The 20322-nt window shown below is 39.0% G+C and overlaps 1 protein-coding gene across 2 annotated transcripts; it reads right to left on the bottom strand.

Moving 5' to 3' along the window:
* Nucleotides 1-1062: 1062 nt before the first annotated feature.
* LOC125462523 (neuronal pentraxin-2-like) lies at nt 1063-18177 on the bottom strand. Of its 2 annotated transcripts, none has more exons than XM_059654067.1 (5): nt 17623-18177; nt 11582-11798; nt 9371-9615; nt 7498-7677; nt 1063-6273 (listed from the first exon to the last, which is right to left on the bottom strand). In XM_059654067.1, the coding sequence occupies exons 1-5, from the start codon at nt 18064-18066 to the stop codon at nt 6046-6048; spliced, it is 1314 nt and encodes a 437-aa protein (XP_059510050.1). In that variant the 5' UTR covers nt 18067-18177; the 3' UTR covers nt 1063-6045. The 2 variants fall into 2 exon arrangements, with proteins under 2 accessions (XP_059510050.1, XP_048408595.1); XM_048552638.2 differs by having other exon boundaries at nt 11582-11795.
* Between the last annotated feature and the right edge of the window lie 2145 nt (nt 18178-20322).

The raw sequence follows: 20322 nt of genomic DNA, 5'->3' as shown, positions 1-20322 counted from the left end.
TGGATCCATGCTTAGAGCAATGAAGGCATTTGAAGAAGGGAGTTTATTTCATTGGTTTTTAGTTTTGAGTCATCTGAGCAGAGTCATTTTCAAAGGGTGACTTTTTAATGTCAATGTCAGGTTGTCAACAGCATGTGGATGCACGTATGGACTGGACTTAGAAATGTCCAAAATGAATTATGAAATAAGTCCTGAAATCACATCAGTCATGTTTTGCAATCACATGATATAACAATAGTAGAGTTGTTCACTGATCATGGTACAAATGGAGTTTAAAGGGTTTCCTTTGCTAAGGGGAGAGAGAGGGTCATAGAGAATTGGTGAGGTTTATCAACGGCTCATTATGAAGGAAAATAGTTACTTCTGTTGAAATGAGTACATGTTGTAAAATTGATACTGTCCTAAGCAAAATCTTGCCAATTGGGAGTCAGAAAGATCTGGATATTCCAGGTTATCACAAGACTTAACAAAGGCGGTAGTATTCTGTGTCTTGACTAATCCTATTGCCACTTTCCAACTACAGTCTAGGTAAAGTGTTTCTCCTGACTTTGTTGGGTTTATTTTGACTAAATTTTATCCATGATCCCCCAGTTTTGGATTTTATCCTTGCCCCCAGTACCACATGCAAAACCATGGAATATTATAACACTGAAGAATGCTATTCAACCCATGAGTCTGCACCAGCTTTTCAGAGAACAAGTCAGTTAGTCCCACTTTTTCCTGAATGCCATTTTTTCTTGAAAAACATTTATCAATTTCTTTCTGAAGGCTAGTATCAAATCTCTTTCCACTAACAAATGTGTAAAAGGCTTTCCTACATCTTCTTATCAAATGCTTTCATAGCATTAAAGACTTCTTAGAATGTCATCTCTGTGTCTTCATTTTTCTAGAGAACAGAGGTCCAATCTGTTTAGTCTTTCCAGATAATTACAATCTCATAGTATTAGTATCATCCTTATAAAACTTGTTTGCACTTTCTCCAATACCTGTACACACTTTCTGTAAGATGCAGACCAGAAACTTTCACATGCAAAGTCAAAAGAATGAAAATATGCCAGAGTGTTCTTGATGTACTAATATAATGCATTCATTTTTATTCAGTTTTTCTTTTTTACCAAAAGATATAACAATCATTTTGATGCAAAAACATCAAATAAACAAGAGGACTAAAGGCATTCATGTATCCAGTAGATGTAATGAGAAAAAAGTAATAAGATGCAAACTTATCATCTTAAAAATCCAAGATGCTTCTTTAAACTCAAATACCACACAATAAAAGAAATGGCCAGTATCTCGTAAAAACAATTATACTGGCACACAGGAAACAATTCCACAAAGACAGACAAAATAACATAGTCCTGCATGACAAAGAAAGACACATTTCTTTCAACAGCCATCTTAAAATCAGAAAAATGGGATCCGGATAAAGGGTAGACCATGCAGCAAGCATGAAGCCTGGCTACTTTCAACATAAGCTTAAGACAATTTAATTGTATCTCTATTCATTGAACCACAAGCTCTGGAGATTGCAGAGATCGTGACGTTCTGTGAAGGTTTAAATAGGGTACTAGTGAACCAGCTGCCTGCTGTACATTGAATCCAAAGGAAATAAAAATCAGGAGATATTTAATAAAGGAGTTCAAAATGGATTTAGACAAGTACATCAGGATAAATTGTTTGCAAAGTCAACAGCTTCGTAATTAGAGGATACAACTTTAAGATAATCAGCAGAAGAACAAGAGGTGAGATGAAAATGTATTTTGCAGTGAGTATTTTGATCTGAAGCATACTGACTTAAAATTAGTGCAAGCAAATTCAGTCGTGACTTGGGATAAAGAATTAAATAAGTGCATAAAGGAGAGAAAAATTCATGGGTTTTTGAGAAAGATCAGGGGTAGTAGCCTAATGGGATATTTCTTTCAAAGAGCTGGCACCAGCATAATGGATAAGTGACATTTTACCACCCATTTTCCTGCTATCACAAAGTCAAAATCACTCTTTTTCTTTTGTAAATGAATTTTTTCTCTCTATGTAAATGTGCTTAAGGATTTATGGAATGTAATTTGCACTTGCTACTAATGGGGTGTATCAATTAACAAGTTACAGCAAATTCCTACCTGCAGTATTTCCATTTTTAAGCCCATTTCAATTTGGTTTAACATGATTGCATCAACCACTAAGACAGGATCTCAGTATGAACACATTGATTAGTGTAGTCATAATGATCATACAAACCACACCAAATCTCAAACATAGTTCTAGGTCTTTTGATCGATCCAGAAAATCTTGTAAATGTTGTGTTTCTTACTCACATCTTAGTAATGTGGAACTGTTTCCATTGGTAATAAGGTCAATAACCAAAGGAAAGAGATTTAAGGTAATTGTTAAAAGAACCCGAGAGGAGAGGAGAACAAATTCCTTTATGCAGCAACTTGTTGCAGCTTGGGATGCACAGGCTGAAAAGGCAGGGAAGCAAATTCACATGTTACTTCCAAATTAAAATTGGACAATTACATGAAAAGAAAAATAAATTGGATAAAGGGTAGAGAAGTGAGATTAATTCACTTGCACTTTGAAAAGCAAGAACAAGCATAATGGGCCAAATAGACTGATTTTTGCAGCTCAGATCTCATACGGTTGGATGCTAATTGTTTTCCTCATTGAGAGATGCGTTACCCCAGGGTCAAGCTGTTCCCTTTAAGGATGCCAATTCTCAGTTAATCTCAACTGGAAATTCCACAATTGATCTTTGTTATGGAGAAAGGGGATAAATTGGTGAGTGCCTCCACTCCTTATAATGTCTCAGTAACTTGAAATGGAAGGTGAGCATGTATAGGCATCATGCAGAACTGGACTGATATTAGCTGTGACCGTTCAGAAGGTCAAGTATCCTATCAACACCCAGCACCAAGAATGCAATGTCATAGACACTAAGGTGTCATCTGCCAATCTCAGTAGCATCAGAAATGGAAGAGAACACTATCGAATAAATTAGCCTGCTGACTGTAAATTACTTGTGTAACGATGTTTAACATCCACTCCATTCCAGGCTTGGTCAGGTAAATCAATCAGAGTAAAAGTGGCAATGAATGGTTCTGACAGCAATATTACCCAAACTTACTAACTTTGCTTTCCCATCTCGTAAATTACGGTGTGCTGCCTATTGATGGTTAGTTACCCGTTTTGTGCTCCTACCCAAGAACTGTTTCACTCTCACTTGCTATCGGCTACAACAAAGTCCAGTCAGCAGATGTTCTTTTTCTAAGCCCCTCTATCTTACATGGTGGGAAATATCTGCATCTTAAAAGCATGAAATTCTTTGCTTCTGTCACTATTTCACAAAGTTTAAATAGCATGCTTTTTGTTAATTAGCTCCTTTAAATAACAGCAGTTATCTTCAAATAGAGAGGCTGTTGAATTACAGGTCATTTTAACTTCAGAGATAATGGGAACTGCAGATGCTGGAGAATTCCAAGATAATAAAATGTGAGGCTGGATGAACACAGCAGGCCAAGCAGCATCTCAGGAGCACAAAAGCTGACGTTTCGGGCCTAGACCCTTCATCTCTGATAACACGCCTGCTGTGTTCATCCAGCCTCACATTTTATCATTTTAACTTCATACTGGTTTCTAGCAGGCATGATTTCCACATTCTCCTATTCATATTGCAACCCCATTTGACTGAAAATTGCATCTAACATTATTTTCTTTCTCCATTCCTTTTCAAGTGAGTTTCAATGCCCTTTTTAGGGTTCAGTAAGGGAAGTCACAATGTCGGGACCAGAAACAATTGCATTTAATGCTGAGGTCAGGCTGGGTTTACTAATGGCACACAGAGATGGGAGTGTTAGAATTAGCCCAAGTGTCCAGGGTGAGGAGGGTAGGAGATGAAGAAACATCAGCCTGATTTTCTAGTTCCAACTGAGAATGCACATGTGAGGACAGGACTGGACACCTAAAAGATGCTCTTCAAGGTCAAACCACCTACTACCGTAGCAGAATGGCCTTTGAATGAGAGACTGTGGTTTTGGTGAACTGGCAATAGCACAAACAGTATAACAAGCCACAACTGAAGGACAGAAGACAAGCTAGTCTCAAATTTTTAAAGCATATCAGTCCTTTAAAAAAAAGTGCTTTACATCATCTGAAATTTGGATAAAGTACCTTTGGCACAAAGCATTTAATGAAGCCATTCAAATTCAGAATAAAACTAATTTAAATCTATCATTCTCAGGTGATCAATTTGAAAAGAAAGTCTGTTTGTTGAAGATGATGAAAATAAGTTTACAAGTTGTCATCCTATTCATTAAAACAGTTGGTTGTTCACTCTGTATTTCATTAGATATGTACAGAAAATGACATCAATGCAAGAAAACAATAAACTTTGACTTTTCTCAAACGTCAAGAATAAAAGCAACAGAGTGAAAAAGTTGTGCTACTTTGTTTGGCTGAACTATCTATTTGCCCTGTGACTACTAGCAGATAAAGTGACTGCAAAACAGACAGCATGTTACAACGGGGAGGCTTCTATAGCTCCTCTTTTCCCCAGCTGAATTCTGTGACATAGAAATGGGAATACTAGAAAGATTGACTCTGTGATAGTAATGATAATGAAGTGTCAGCATTCACTTTCATGACACCTCTAAAACTGACAGTAGCTCCAGGAATCTACGTGTGAGCAGTTAAACATGGAAATCCAGATGTTGCTGTCAGTAATCCATGCTTCCTCATAGGATGCATTGTTGAAGTCCCCACAGACTGCTCTCAAGTAGACATTACTGAACCAACAATAATTTGCTCTTTTTGCTATTAATTTCACAGTGAAAGTAGTAAAAACTACACCTTGATGAATGATGTTTATGTGGATTTTTGATGGTGTACTAAAATTCATAATTTCCACTGGAAAACCTCCCTGGCCCTGGAAGAGTAATTTATTTGTAGAACATCACATCTCTTCATTTTAAAAACACCTCATATGTTCTTAAAGATTTTTTAAAAAAACTTTGTGATATTTATACATTTAACGCAAACCCATGGGTATTTCTTAGTATTTAATTTGGCCTCTGAAAGATGTAGCCAGAAGTGAAGGATAATCATTGTATTTTGACTTCCTAGTTTGCTGCTTGTGAAAATACTTTAATGTGATTGGATGTCTACTCTGTTTGATAGCATCATTATGACTGGAAACCGAGGAATTCCCTTGACTTCTTGTTAGATTCAAACTTAAGTTGAGAAAGGGAAACCCAAACCAGATCTGAACTTTGTGGGCAAATTTATTCAAGTTCAGTATCTTTGCAGATGATTGCAAAATATGGGCCATAGTGATAAGTGTGCAACACAATACAAATCAATCGGCTTTCGAAATATTATTTCAGGCAGCAATATCTTCCCAGACAGCTGTGCTCATTAGAAAAAAAGGAACTCATGTTTATATAGTGCCTTTTGTGACCTTGAAATGTCCAGACATGCTTTGTAGCCAATTAATTATGTTTTGAATTGTAATGACTGTTATAATGCAGGAAGGACATCAGCCATTTTGTGCACAACAAGATCCCACAAACAGGAATTTGATACTAATCAGATTTCCTACTTATAAGTGATATTAATTGGTGGATAAATATTCAATATGATGGGTAGGGAATGGGGAGGGGCAGCTCTCAACTGGTCAGCTTCACATAGATTTGAGAGATGTTATAGCACCCATTGAAGTAAATGACCAGGGCCTCTGTTCATCCCCTCTCTTGAAAATGGCACATCTAAATGTGCAACACTCCTGCAAAACTGCACCGGGGATGTTCTCTTGGATATTTTTTATGTTTAAATGTCTGGTTAGGGCCTAAACACATCATCTTCTGACAAGTGTGCTACCCACTGATATATCGCTGACGGCATCATTTAGTTTGAAAGACAGAATAAAATACCACAGTCCTTACTCCCTCCCAGGAAGGGCAAATTCAGCTGGGGAAAAGAATATACGTTTCACCATATCACAGAAAATTGTCTGTATGAAAAGAAACTGGCACTTAAGTGAATCCTGACCAGTGATCAGGAACTAACCAAGCGCTCTTTGCAAGTCTCCAGTGGCAACTTAGTGGCTCCACCATTCACAACCACATTGTTGTCAATCCAGGGAATGATGTTGCCAGCCAGGTTAGCAGAACAGTTGGCCATGCTTCTGATGTCTTCTGGAGTGAGGATGCGGTCCCAGATATTGAACTGGCTCAGTTCTCCAACAAACGCCTGTGTTGCATCAAACCTCCCTCCAACTGTGTCCTAGATAAGAATAAATCCACGTACAAATGATCACTACAGTGCATTCAATACAAGTGCCCACTTAATCCATTGCCGATTGTTGGGAAAAACCCAACCAGTTCACTCATGTCCTTTAGAGAAGGAAACTGCCATCCTTACCCGGTTAAGCCTACAAGTGACTCTAGACCCACAGCAATGTGACTCTTAACTACCCTGTGGGCAATTAGGAATGGGCAATAAATGCCGCTTGGCCAGTGACACCCTCATCCAGTGAATGAATAAAAGAAAAATTGTAGCCAGAATGGGGGATTTCAAGACTGGTGGCACATTTTTAAGGTGAGAGGAGAGAGATTTAAAAAAGATCTGAGCAGCATCTTTTTTTCGCACAGAGATAGCGATTCATGTGCGGTTTGAACTTCCCAAGGAAGTGTTGGATATGGGAACAATTACAATGTTTAAAAGTTACTCGGGTAAGTCCGCAAATAGGAAAGATTTGGAGGAAGTGGGCCTGGAGCAGGCAGGTGGGACTAGTTTAGTTTGGGATTATGTTCAGCATTAATTAGTTGGACCAAAGGGTCAGTTTCCTTGTTGCATGATTCTATGAGTTTCTGTAGCACTGTTTTAGTGCTCTGACCTACAAGTTTCCACTGGGATATCTGCTAGTATGAAGTCACTAGGTTCATATACACATAAGATAGCCATTCAGTCCCTTGAATAAACTTAATGTGTGTTTCACCTCAACTTGCTTGCTTTTGCTTGATACCATTGCTCCTACGCATAGCAACATTTTGACTGTTATTCATGTAGTTTCTCTGTTAGCCTACATAAAGGGAGGAAAACTATACAGAGTTCTGGGAGCCACACTTTCAAAATTATGTTTCTTCCAAGTATTTCACGTACCACCTTTCTCAAATTGATCTGTAATAATGGTACATGAAGAGGTAGCGTACTCACCTCTGAGTCAGAGCATCACAGATTAAAGTCCAACACAGAGACTTGAATACAAAAAAGTCCAATCTGAAATTTCCAGTGCAGTACTGTTGAATGCTGCACATTTGGGATCTGACAGCGTCCAAAGCATATAGAAAAGAAATCTAACGTTTCTCCTTAAAAAAGCTTTATTTAAACCACACTTTTTCAGAAGAGCATGTAATTTTTATTTAATTCTATTGACCCTTATCGCTATATCATGTGTGTTTTAACCAACTGTGCGAACTATTATTATGGACACAGAGTAACACTCACCTGCTCCTGTCCCAGGATCAAGTCACCACCTGCTTTGATAGGATGCCAAGGCGCCAGATTCTCTCCTGTGCCTTGTGACTGGCCATCCTGAAAAGCTTCCCACATGCCATCCCTGGTGGTCCATGTTATACAAATATGATGCCATTTGCCATCATCAATATTGATTGGCAGCTGGGCAACCTGTTGATGAAATACTTAGGATAAGTTCAATGATCTACACACCACAAGAGTTTGTTTTCATGCACATTCACAGCATTTAGTGTTGTTTTGCCTAAATTGTTCTAAAAAAAAAGTATTAGCTGATTTTTGCATTGGCTAATTAGATATATTCTAATTATCCCTGTTCAGAGATGGTATTACATGTCTCTAGACCAGGTGGGACTTGAATTTTAGATAGAATATTGTACACCTGGAAATGGATGCCAGAGAACAGTTGTTCATCTTGGGATTTTGGGAATATAGAAAATCATGGCAGATGTGGGGAATTTTAATAACACTGACATGGGAGAAACAGTATATAGTGGTAGGAGGCTGTTAAATTGAGTTTTCCTGGTACAATCATCAATTAGCATGTTAGGTTATTGACAGCAAAGACAACTAGGCCAGGAGGGTCCCAGTGATGCCATGGCAGCCCCACTGCCAATTTAACAATAGAAAATTTGCAATGTTCAAGAGGGCAGAACTGCAGGTGTGAAAGATCTCAGAGAGCTGTGGCAAATGCATATGTTATACAGATTGGAAAGGGCAAGGCCATGGAAGGGAGGGAAAACAAGAATGAGATTTTTGAATTCACAAGTTTCCCAAAATGGGAGTTAATGTAGGTCTGCAGAGGCAGGGACACTGGGCATTTGGGACGTGGTTTAAGTTACAATGCAGACAGCAGTGTTCTGAATGTGTTTGTCAGAGGACATAAGATGTTAGCTAGGAATTAGAATCATTAAATCTAGCTACAAAAGAATGAAGATGTTTTCACAAGCAGCTGGATTAAGATGGGATGGGTTGATATTACAGTGATAGAAATGGGTACTACTGGTAGCAAAGCAGATATAGAATTAGAAGCTCATGAGGATCAAATAAGATGGCAAGAAAGAATAGTCTGGCTAAGCCTCAGATAATAACCAGGGTGTGAGACGGAGTTAGTGTCTAAGGAACAGAGTGTGTGGCAAGGATTAAAAACACTGGTTTTGATTTCCCCCAAAGTACAAGACTGAGCTTCAGGCAACTCACTTACAGTCACCAAATACAGGAGAAAAAGGCAAAATTGGGCCAAACCAAGAAGCTGTTAAAACAAATTCTAGCTGATAGAATGGAAGCATTTAGCTCATTGGTTGATATCAAATGGTCTCAATATTTTGAAGGCAAAATCATGAGACAAAAAGCAGCAAAGATCAACTAATCCCAATTTTCTACACAAAGTGCTTTACAACAGCATTCATCTCATTTTTAACTCTCCAGTTGGAAAATCTAAGTGTCCATGATAGCTTAGTATCATTAACCTAGTAAATTTCCCAGTGATGGAATTTACAAAATTGGGAGACAGAGTTAAGGGAGATAACTATGTATGTGGTGCGCGTAGTGAAATGTAAATGTTTTGAAGAGGCTTTGAAGGTGTGAAAAAAATTATATAGAAAAGCAGAGAGATTTAGGAACAGCAGCCTGAGTCAAGACATTTTCTGCTTGTTAACAGTCTTTTCCATAAGATAATAATAATGGATGGGTAACTTTTAAACTGGTCAACATTTGAAGCTTGCAATTAAATATTTGACTAAAATGTTAATATTGCTTAAATGTATTTTTGTCTATTTAAATGTTCTCTCAATAACATGATCAGTTACATTGTGCACTTAACATATCATTGATAAGTGATACACACCTTGTCATTAATAAGTAATTCAATTGGATTTTTTCCCCATTCAATTAGCACAATTTCATTAGCTTGTCCAGAGACAGCATAAGAGAAGGGTGTTCCAATACCAGACGATGCCCTGGAGCGGATCCACATGCACACTGTAAAGGCATACATTTCAGGGAGACTCTTCTTTATCCTGGCAAACAGGTAATTAGTTCGCAAAGGTAGCGACACCTTGAAATCATCAGGTGACTTAAAGCCACTGCTCTCTATTGTGGACAAAAAATGATTCAAAAATTAGATCAGACACTAGTGAAGTAGTTTAGTTTCTACAGATGCTATAACTTCAAATCATAGTTTCTGAACAATAATTTATAATTTTATAGGTCAGTTGGCCATGAATATCTGATGCCTTTATTCAAAGGATTGTCTTTTTTGTAGCAAACTAGTTTACTTGGTGATCATGTACTTCATTGTCAGGTCTGCATTGTGCTACTGAGCTGTTGAAATCACACTGCGATGTAAGACCTCTCTGATGAAGGGTCTAGGCCCGAAACGTCAGCTTTTGTGCTCCTGAGATGCTGCTTGGCCTGCTGTGTTCGTCCAGCCTCACATTTTATTATCTTGGAATCTCCAGCATCTGCAGTTCCCATTATCTCTTATCTGCGATGTAAGACTTGTTGATTAGAGATATATGTAGTTGCAATTGGAATATATAGAAGAAAAACCTTAAATTTTCACAATACCTCACACATCCTCAAATCATCTACTAGCACTTTGCTATTAATGAAATGTTTTGATGTATGATGATAATTGTAATGTAGAAAAGGCATCAATTTGCATACAACTTTCTCCCACAAATAACAATGTGATACTCAGCAGTTTTTTTTTGGTCTTGATTGAAAGCCATCTTCATCTAAATAATGCTTATGAATTTTTTTTACACTCATCTGACTGGACAACAAACACCTCAGTTTATTGTATCATCTGAAAAATAGTACTTCCAAGAGTACTTACATAAGTATTATGTAAATGCATGCCTTTCAGGAAAGGCTGGATAGGCTGGAACATTTTTCCACTGGAGGATAGGGGGTTGAGGGGTGAACTTATAGATGTTTATAAAATCTCAAGGGGTATAAGATGGATGACAGGTATCTTTTCCCTAGGGTGGGGGATTTCAAGACTAGGGGGTATATTTTTAAGGTGAGAGGAGAAAGATTTAAAAAATACATGAGTGGCAATTTTTGTACACAGAGTGGTTTGTCTGTGGAATAAAGTTCTAGAGGAAGTGATGGATGCAGATAGAATTACAACATTTAAAAGACATTTAGATAAGTACATAAATAGAAAATGTTTGGGGGAGTATGGCCGAGCACAGGCAGGTTGGGACTGGTTAGACCGAAGGCTCTGTTTCCATGCTGTATGACTCTACTGCATCAGATTAGACAGTCTTCTCCCTATAAACCTGAACATTCTTCCTTTTTGGATAATTATCCTATTTCCCCTTGAAAGTCACAACTGAATCTGTTTCATTTCATTTCCACATCTTAACCACTCTGTAAAAAAATTTCCTCACGTCGCCATTGTTTCTTTTGTGAAATATCTCAAATCTGTTACCAATGGTTCTTGGCCTTTCCACCAGTAGCTACAATTTCTCCGTATCTGCTCTGTTCAGATTCTTCATGATTTTGAATACCTCTATCAAGCCTCCTTTCAACTTTCTCTTCTCCATGAAAAACAGTCACAACTTCGCCAATCTTTCTACTTAACTGAGGTTCCTCATCCCAGGAAGCAATCTTTTGAATTTTTTTGTTTCCATGACTCTTAAGACTCTGCTGTATTGGATTAGATAATTTAGATTATATGCTCAAGTCTCTGCAGTGATATTTGAACACACAAGTTCTAAGAATACGAGCACTGAGTCAAAACTGCAAGTAAATTCTACATATATTATCCCATTCAAGGTTATCTTTGACACGTAATTAATATGTGAATAATACTTGACAATTAATACTTGGAGCAATCCAACAGACTTCATCTGTTTGGTTTTGCAGTACTATGCTTTAGCTGAATTTGACACAAGTTAAGGGTGAAACAAAAAGCAGGGCAATCATTCAGTTGATCATGTTAAGCAGAATGTGGTTCGGTATGAATGATCTACATAAGCATTACTTTAAAATAACCAGAAGTCATTGCTTGACAGTGAATGTTCGAATCATTTTGCACAGTCAATACCTTTCTCTAGTTCAGTAACCCTTTCATGCAAGGCATTGAGAGCAGACTCTGTCTTGTACCGATGCGCTGCTGACTCATTCAGAAGAACATACTTCTCATCCTCAAGTTCAGAGACTTTGTTTAACAATTGACTTTCCAAATCTCCCAGCTTCCTCTGTAGCTGCTCACGAAGGTCACTGGGGAAAGTATGGTTGGAAAAATTGGGGTGTGTCTGCTGCTGTTGAGAAATATAACACAGTCTTAGGAACATAAACCATGACCAATAAGCTTTGAAACATGGTTTAGTCATTCACATTATACACATCAATACATTTGACATCTTCGTTATTATTTAGTTCATCAATTTTCAAACCGAAGTCATCATCCTGAGAGAGGCCTGTGAAGTTATCTGATGTATCTATTTATTAGCAATAATAGATTTATTTATATTGCTGCAATTAAATAATATTGGAAAGGAAACATTTACTCCATCAGCACTGTTTTCCTGTACAGTGTTAATGGGTGGAATTCAGGATACCAAAAAAAATCAATATTTCAGGAGCTTCCTGGGTGGGCATTAATATTTTGTAGATGATCCTGCACATATAATTCTTTCAAAATCTCTGTTTTTCTCGAATAGAGCAATGGTTGGGAAATGCATTGCAAAAAGAATAATCGAAGGCTGGTTGTCCGTTATTCCATTCAATAAGCTGGTTCTGTAATAACACCTGATATTCTATTTTTCAATTTAGTGATCTGTCCCTCTGGAACATTGTTGTTTGGAGTTCACTTGTTCCATTACTGACTCCTGTTATTCTCCCGTTCCTGTTCTTCCTAATTGAGAGTCACCAGCTTTTGCAACACTGCCTCACATCAAGGAACAAGGACTGTTTGAATGTTTTTGTCCTTTTAAAGATTATCTTTTGTCAGTTCTCTCATTGTTATAGGGTTTAAAATTACATTGTCTGATTTCAGAACACAAACATTTAATATCATTTTAATGAAATTGCCTTGCCTGGTATTTTCATGAAGGAAAATATCTGTTCAAAAATCATTAAATCAGTTGGCAAAGGCAGTTTGACATGAAAAGGCAAGGGTTTAGTTTGCTAATAAGTAACTTTCAATCTACAACATCAGTTGAAAGAACATGAGTAGTTTAGCCAGCTCTATTGCATGAAAACATTGATAGAACGTTTAGCCTGTTAAAGTGATATTATTGCCCATTATTTGGTTTTTAGATTTCTCAATGTAGAATATCTGGGCAATTGCAAAGCTGCCCAGTGTGTAAGATTGCCCCCAATGTAGTTTTACAACAAAGCAAGTTAATCTAATCTAAATTAAGCTTGGGAGAACTTGTACCTAAATTGTGTGATTATTACAGAATAATATCTATTGTTTTATTTAAATCTGTAGCTATAAAGCTTGAATACATTTATCAATTGAGTTTATTTACTTTTTTGGTCAAAAATACATATTAAATACAATAATATATACACTATTCACAACAATTGTTTTGAACAGATGATGTACATTATGTAATCAACCATAAAATATATTACTGCCATGGGTAACATTATATTTAATATGGAGACTTGAAAAGAAGTGTAATTTTTTGTTTTAGGTAGTGCAGCTGGTGTAAAATTTAAATTGGAAATGTGATTTAAGATCAGTTAAACCAGAAAAATGTTACCATGTTTGTTTAAGAAATCATGGATAAAGATTAGATTCCCATCTTAAAGTCACCTTGCATAGATCACAGAATACTGCTAAAATGTCCAATTTTCATGATGGTACCATTTCTAAAATACAAAAAAAAATGGTGACAGTAGTTACCTTGTGATTAAAAACAATACTGAATTAAAATTGAATAAGTGCAGTAATAGGTTCAGAATGCACTGCATGTTTCAAAAATTGTTGTCTATTTTCAACGAAACAAAACTGATATAATGGCTTTGGAGACTAAAAGTCTATGTGTTGGCCCTGATTACAATCAGCTACTTCTTATTTCATACAAAACTTAATGGAGCAAATGTTATTTAGTACACAAAAATTCCATTACGCACATACGGGTTACTGTTTATGTTAGTAGCACTCAAGGTAATTGGCTCATTGGGAAATATGATTATCACAATGGATTAAACAGTTAGTGACTTCTTGACTAGACTTTCCAATGTAATGTGCTATTTGAGGGGTTTTTTTTTCAAGTCAGAGTGTGACCACCTGAAACCTAAAGAAAAGGCCAAACAACCAAGTTCAATTGTAAACAACAAATGCCTTATTTTGTTTAAGTGTGAATATATTGTATTGACTTGCCCGGTATAATGCATGGATTTATTGAAATGTTTTGTACTTTGACTGTGTTGGATTACATGTAATGAAGATACACAAATTGACCTGGAGTGGAACAGTTTGTATCAACAATTAATGTTCCTAGTGCCCCAAAAGATTCAAAATCAATAATCCCTTCAAGTTGGAATCAACAGAACCAAAAGGTTGAACAGTGTTAAGTTACAGAATGAAACATATTTTAATATTAAGTAATTCCAGAATAATAATTTCTGAAAAGATAGAATTCTTCTTTAACCTAGAATAGATTTTTTTCTATTTAGAAATTTGAATTAATCAACATTCTAGTCAAAGACTATTGATTCAATTCGTATAGTTCAACATTCAGAAGTATTGATTTCCTGATTCATAGACTCATTCAACAGTTACAGAAGAAAACCATTTGGTCAATTGTCCTGTATTAGTTACCTGAAAGAGTAACTTATTCACCTTCTCCGTATACACTTGAACATCCTTCCTTTTTGCATAATTATCCAATTTCCCCTTGAATGTCACAATTGAATGTTTTGTTACATTTCCACGTCTTAACCACTCTGTAAAAAAATTTCCTCATGTCTTCTTTCATGAATTAACTAAAATCTGTGGCCATTGGTTCTTGATCTTTCCACCAATAGCCACAATTTCTCCCTATCACTCTGTTCAGATCCTTCATGATTTTGAATACCTCTGTCAAGACTCCTTTCAACTTTCTCTTTTCCATGAAGAACAGTCACAACTTCTCCCATCTTTCTGAAAGTTCTGAAGTTTCTCATCCCAGAAAGCAACGTTTTGAATTTTTTCTGCAGCCTATGTTATGCCTAGCCATCTTTCCTCACGTGGTGCCCAGAATTGTACACAATACTCTAGTTGAGGTTGAGCTAGTGTTTTATACATAACATTGCTAAAAATACAATTTACTTGATGTTGTCTGTGATAACATCCAATGATGATGTATGCTCTATTAATCACTCTGTCAACCTCTCCAGCCACTTTTAATAACTTATGTACATATACATCCAGGTCTTCTCTTTTAGAATTGCACCCTTTATTTTATAATGTCTCACCAGATTCTACCAATCAAAATGAAACACTTCACATTTATCAGCATCAAATGTCATCCAGTTGTCCCTATTCCAATTATCTGGCTATATCAATTACAAGTTCTACACTTTCCTTCTCAAAGTCTGTGATACTTCAAAGTTTTGTATCATCTGCAAGTTTTGAAATTGTGCCCTGTACATTAAAATTTAAGTCATAAACATATATGAGAAAAACAAGGATGCTAACCCTGGAGATCTCCACTATACACCCTCCTTCAGTCCAAAAACCAACTGTCAATCACTGCACCTCACTTTCTGACATGCACAAATTTTGTATCCATAGTTCAACATCACTTACACCAGGGTATTTAATGATGGCTAGTCAGTAATGCCCACACCCCATGAGAAACAACTTCGCTCTCAAGTCTGTTACACAACAGCAATATTAAATGGTTTTTGGAAGTCTGTGTACACATCATCAGCAGCATGATCCTGCTTAATCCTTCCTGCTGCCTCTTTTTTAAAAAAATTCAAGCAATGAATTAAACATGCTTTGCCCTTAATAACCCATACTGGCTTTCCCTAATTAAACCTCATTTGTCCAAGTAATAATTAATTTTGTCCAAATTGCCACTTCCAGAAATTTCTATACCATCAAGGTTAAATTGGCTGACTTCAGTTGCTGAGTTATTTTTTGCCCTTTTTGAACAAAATTGTACCATTTGTAATTCTCCAAGCATCTACCACAACCTCTCAGTCTAAGGAAGGCTGGAAAATTAAGGGCCGTGCCTGCAAAATTTCAACTCTCACTTGTTTTTGCATGCATCTCATTTTGTCCTGGTGCTTTGTCAACTTTAAATACAGGGACATTGAAAAATACCTTCTTCTTATCACAGTAAAACCTTCAAGTGTCTTAGCCATCTCTTCTTTTGCAATAATGTGGACAGCATCTTCTTCCTGAGTAATGACGGAAGCAATATATTCACGAAGTACCTCAGGCTCCTGCCTCCATATGGGAACGTCCTAGTTGATCTTTAGCAGCCTTACTCTTCTAAACTACCTTGGTTGAAAATAAATGACGTATTTTGCCATCCCAGCCTCACCCTGCCGCATTTCGGCACTACCACTCCAATTCTGTCGATATTCACCCATATAACTGATTCCCAGTGACTTATCAATACAGACTTAATAAATTTGTCCGTTCTCTTTAAACTAACGCTGTTCTGTTGATTGTCACGGCAAAAATTGCTGCGAACTAAATGCCATAAGCGAGCGCTAATCTCAGGTTAGTCGACCAGTGCTAGGTTTCTGTGAGACTCTGGCAGGACTCCGTTGTAAATATGTCCTGACCTGTAGTTTTCTGTACTACAGCTTGCTGCATCAATTTCGATAATATCAAGGCACACCTGACATTTTGACTGCACTGCGCGAAAAAGGATGGTGCAAAACGCACCGTTGTAACTTTCAATTTGTAATTAGATCAATGCTTGGAAGCAAGTCCTGCAGCATTGTGGGAAAAGGACAGGATCCGATCAATTGGATCGCAACTTTCAAACAGCATGTGGGCTGATTTGTGTTGCCGGGAAAACGGTGCGAGTAGTTTTTGAGCTTGCAGTGATAACATTTTCAATGTCGATGCAAATAAAGTGAGTTTCTGTTCAGCGCTTAAAAAGACCCCTCGGCCGATCGCTATGCGTTTGTTCAAAGTTAATACCCAATTTCATCTCTCCCACTGGCAAAAACCCAGGAGAGCGCCTCAAGCAAACACCCTTGATCAGCCTAAGAAAGTGAATGGATTTTCTCTCACTGAAAGCATTAACACTCGCCTCTGTTTCCCGTTCTTGTTTTCACTCTGTTCACAAAGCTAAATTATTTACATTATACAAAAACACATGCGCCAAGTATTACATTCTGACACTGACAGAATCCCTACAGTGTGTGCAAACAGTCCATTCGGTCCAACACGTCCACACCGAGAGACCCCATCCTCTCCTATCCCTGTAACCCTGCATTTCCCCCCGCTAATTACCTAACCCACACATCCTTGGACATCATGAGCAATTTAACATGACCAATCCATCTAACCTGCGCGTCTTTGAACTATAGGTGGAAACCGGAGCAAACCAACACAGACACGGGGAGAACGCATAAACTCCCCAGACAGCCACCCGAGGCTGAGGATTGAACCCGAATTCCTGGTGCTGCGAGGCAGCGGTATGAACCGCAGATCCAACGAGCCGCCCACTGAAATAATACATTGAGCAAATAGCTACTCGGGTTGTTCTTAGCCCAATCCTGAAGACTATAGTGACTCTGTCACCCCTCTCAACTCTCCAATTCCGCCACAATGTGAGCACGCTCGGTCAGCACCCATCGAACGGACGGGAGGTTCATTCAGCACCACGGACAGCTCCGACCATTCATTCTCCGTGCCTGAGCTCCCCGGGCCTGGCTGTAAGGGCGAACAGGCTGACTGCCTGACCGAATCACCCTCGCGCCTGATAGGGGAGACCATTCGGTCCGGTGTTGTAATGCTAGCTCGAGAACAGGGGCTTGACAGCACTGCTCAGCCTGTCCATAATACCCTATGCCGGTTTCGGAACCGGAATATCACCAGGAGAGAGGGGCCGATGTCAGGAGTCTAGCAACCCGGGAAGATACCTCTGGAGTGATCCCTCCTTTACCGGTCGGTCTTACCTCGAGAGTCCCGAGTCGGTCTTTCAGCGCTTGGATGGTCCTGCCCAGGTGATCCACCACTTGACTGTGGTCGCGGGGCAGGTCCCCCATGGTGTCTTTGCCAGGCACATGCTGTTTCCTGCGGCTGCCCTTGTACCTGGCATCCAACTGGGCACTCTCGCACCTGGTCAGCTTACTGGTCAGCTCCTTGATGGTCTCCTTCTGGTTCCCCAGGGTCTCCTTCTGCTGTAGGATGGTCTCCCTCAGCTGCATGACGGTGGCACGAAGCTCCTGCTCTTGGGCTGTGCTCACTGGCATGGGCACAGCTTGTGCTGGGCAGCTGGGGTCTGCATCCAATGGCACCGAGGTGCAGACGAATCGAGTGGCCTTAGAGTCTTGGCCCGGGGCCGTGGAGGTGATACCGGGGACGAGGAGGACGCTGGCAGCGATCAGAAGCAGCAACATGACGGCGAACGGGGTGCCCACTGCCCGTTCAGAGCAGCCGCGATGGGAGAAGGTTGCAACTGGTGCTGCAGCCGGTAGTGGGAGCCGATTAATGCTCTTGGCGCCTTCCCTCGTTCCTGTTTATTGGTGGGATAGGACTTTGCGTCAGCTGGCCTCCGAGGAGTAAGCGAGATCCGGAGAGTGACAGCTCCGCCCCTGACAGCAGGCAGCAGAATAGCCAGGGCGATGCCAGCCTCAACCCCAACCTCCCAGTGCCCGCGCTCTTCTCATTCATCCCATTGGATCCTCAACTCCACTCGCATCACCGCTACGACTCATGGAAATCCTATTCTTTTTGCCCCAGGAAAGAGGTTAATCATTTATGTGAGTCCATACACAATTGGTCCATTTACAGAGGTAATTTCGACTTGCCCCCTCCTGTCCTGAACACTCGTTCTATCTTGGTCTACATTAGGATAACTAAAATCCCCCACTATAATTAGTATTTTGAGGAATTATATTGACAACTAGTTTAAGATTGTCGGACAAGCCCTGATGGTGATACATTCATTCATTTCTTTATTCATTCGTGAGACATGGCCATCGCTGGCTGGCCAGCATTGAACATGTAAGTTAGACCAGGTAAGTGTGGAAGATTCCTTCTATGAAGGACGTTAGTTAGCCGGCCAGTAAATCGGCATCGACTTGGTTGGAGCTAAATATAACGTCACACAACTCGGTTGATTCTACAGGTAACGAAGCAAAGATAAGATATGGAGAAACACATTTCCAAAGGCGTTATGGGGAGTTTAAAGGGTATACGTAGGATATTTTTGAAAACATGGATGCATTTTGTTGAAATTTTTAATCTTGCACTCATCAGGACATTTGGTCAGAATACCAACTCAAAGGGAAATTATTCATTTTGTTAATTTAGTTAGCAAGTGGAGTCTGATTGGTAGAGACATTGCCATGGAGAACGTATCCATTGATGCTGACTGAAGTTAACAGCCAGTCTTTGTTGAGACAGGATGATTTTGATTTGTCAGTGCCTTGGCCTAAACAGTGAGTGACCCAATGGCTGTCACTATTTTGTTGGGTTGAAAGCAACTGTGCATATATTTTTTCTACCTGCAAAGAAAAGGGCCCAGTGTATCATTCTATGTGTATGCAAGTACACAGGGGGAACAATTGACTCATGGTAAAACCATTAGACTATTAATCCAGAAACTCAACTAATATTCTGGAGACCTGTGTTCAAATCCTGCCACAGCAAATGTTGAAATTTGAATTCTTTACTTTTTAATTCAGGAATTAAGAATCTACTGATGACCATGAAACCATTGCCAACTGTCAAACAAAAAAAACACGTCTGGCTCACTAATGTCCTTCAGTGAAGGAAATCTGCCACACTCATCTGGCCTGGCCTACATGTAACTCCAGACCCATACCAATGTGATTGACTGTCAAATGCCTTCTGCCATGCAGTTCAAAGGCAGCTTGTGACAAGCAATAAATGCTGGCCAGTCAGTGAGGCCCATGACCCCCTGGTAAATAAATGCAAGAATAAGTGTATCAAACCATGAGCTCAACTGACAATCTTAAATTGGCCGTCAGTGTAATTCCTCAAACTACCAAATCACTGATTACAACGGGGGATTTTAGTATCCCAGTACAGACTTGATAGAAGACTGTCCGGGACAGGATGGGGAAAGTGTCTCATAAGTGTGTTCTGGGAAATCTCGTACATCAGTACACTCCCAGTCCAACCAGGAAAAAAGCATGGCTGGATTGGGTTCTGGGAATGTAGTGGGAGAAGTGGATCAAGTGACAGGAGGGAAACATTCAGAAGGCATTAATCCTAGTATCATAGCATTAGGTTAGCTGTATCCGCGGTTCCTTGTTTTATTTCAATGGTGTGAGAACAGATCTGGTTCGAGGGAACAAAAGTCAAAGACTGGTGAATAATACTGTAATTAATTTACGTGCTGGTTCAGGTGGTGTCGAGGTACGCACCCATAGGAGGAAGGTAATCCCAAACAAAGCCAGAGTGGCCTGCATGATTTAGTCAGAAAAGTAAAGTGGTACAAGGGGATGAATGACGTGCGTGGATAATACTGAGAATAATTTAGCAACCTCAGGGGAGAGATGAAAAAGACGCAAGAGCAGCAAAGGGAAAGAATGAGAGAAGATTTTCATTTCTATTGATGTTAAACCCCAAAGTTTTTATGCATAATACTCTAACACAAAAATGGTAAAAGGATACTAAAGCCCAAT

This window comes from Stegostoma tigrinum, chromosome 23 (genome assembly GCF_030684315.1).
Source record: "Stegostoma tigrinum isolate sSteTig4 chromosome 23, sSteTig4.hap1, whole genome shotgun sequence".
In the NCBI taxonomy this organism is placed as follows: domain Eukaryota; kingdom Metazoa; phylum Chordata; class Chondrichthyes; order Orectolobiformes; family Stegostomatidae; genus Stegostoma; species Stegostoma tigrinum.
The sequence above is the reverse complement of the archived record's forward strand: the minus strand, read 5'-3'. Positions and strand labels throughout refer to the sequence as shown.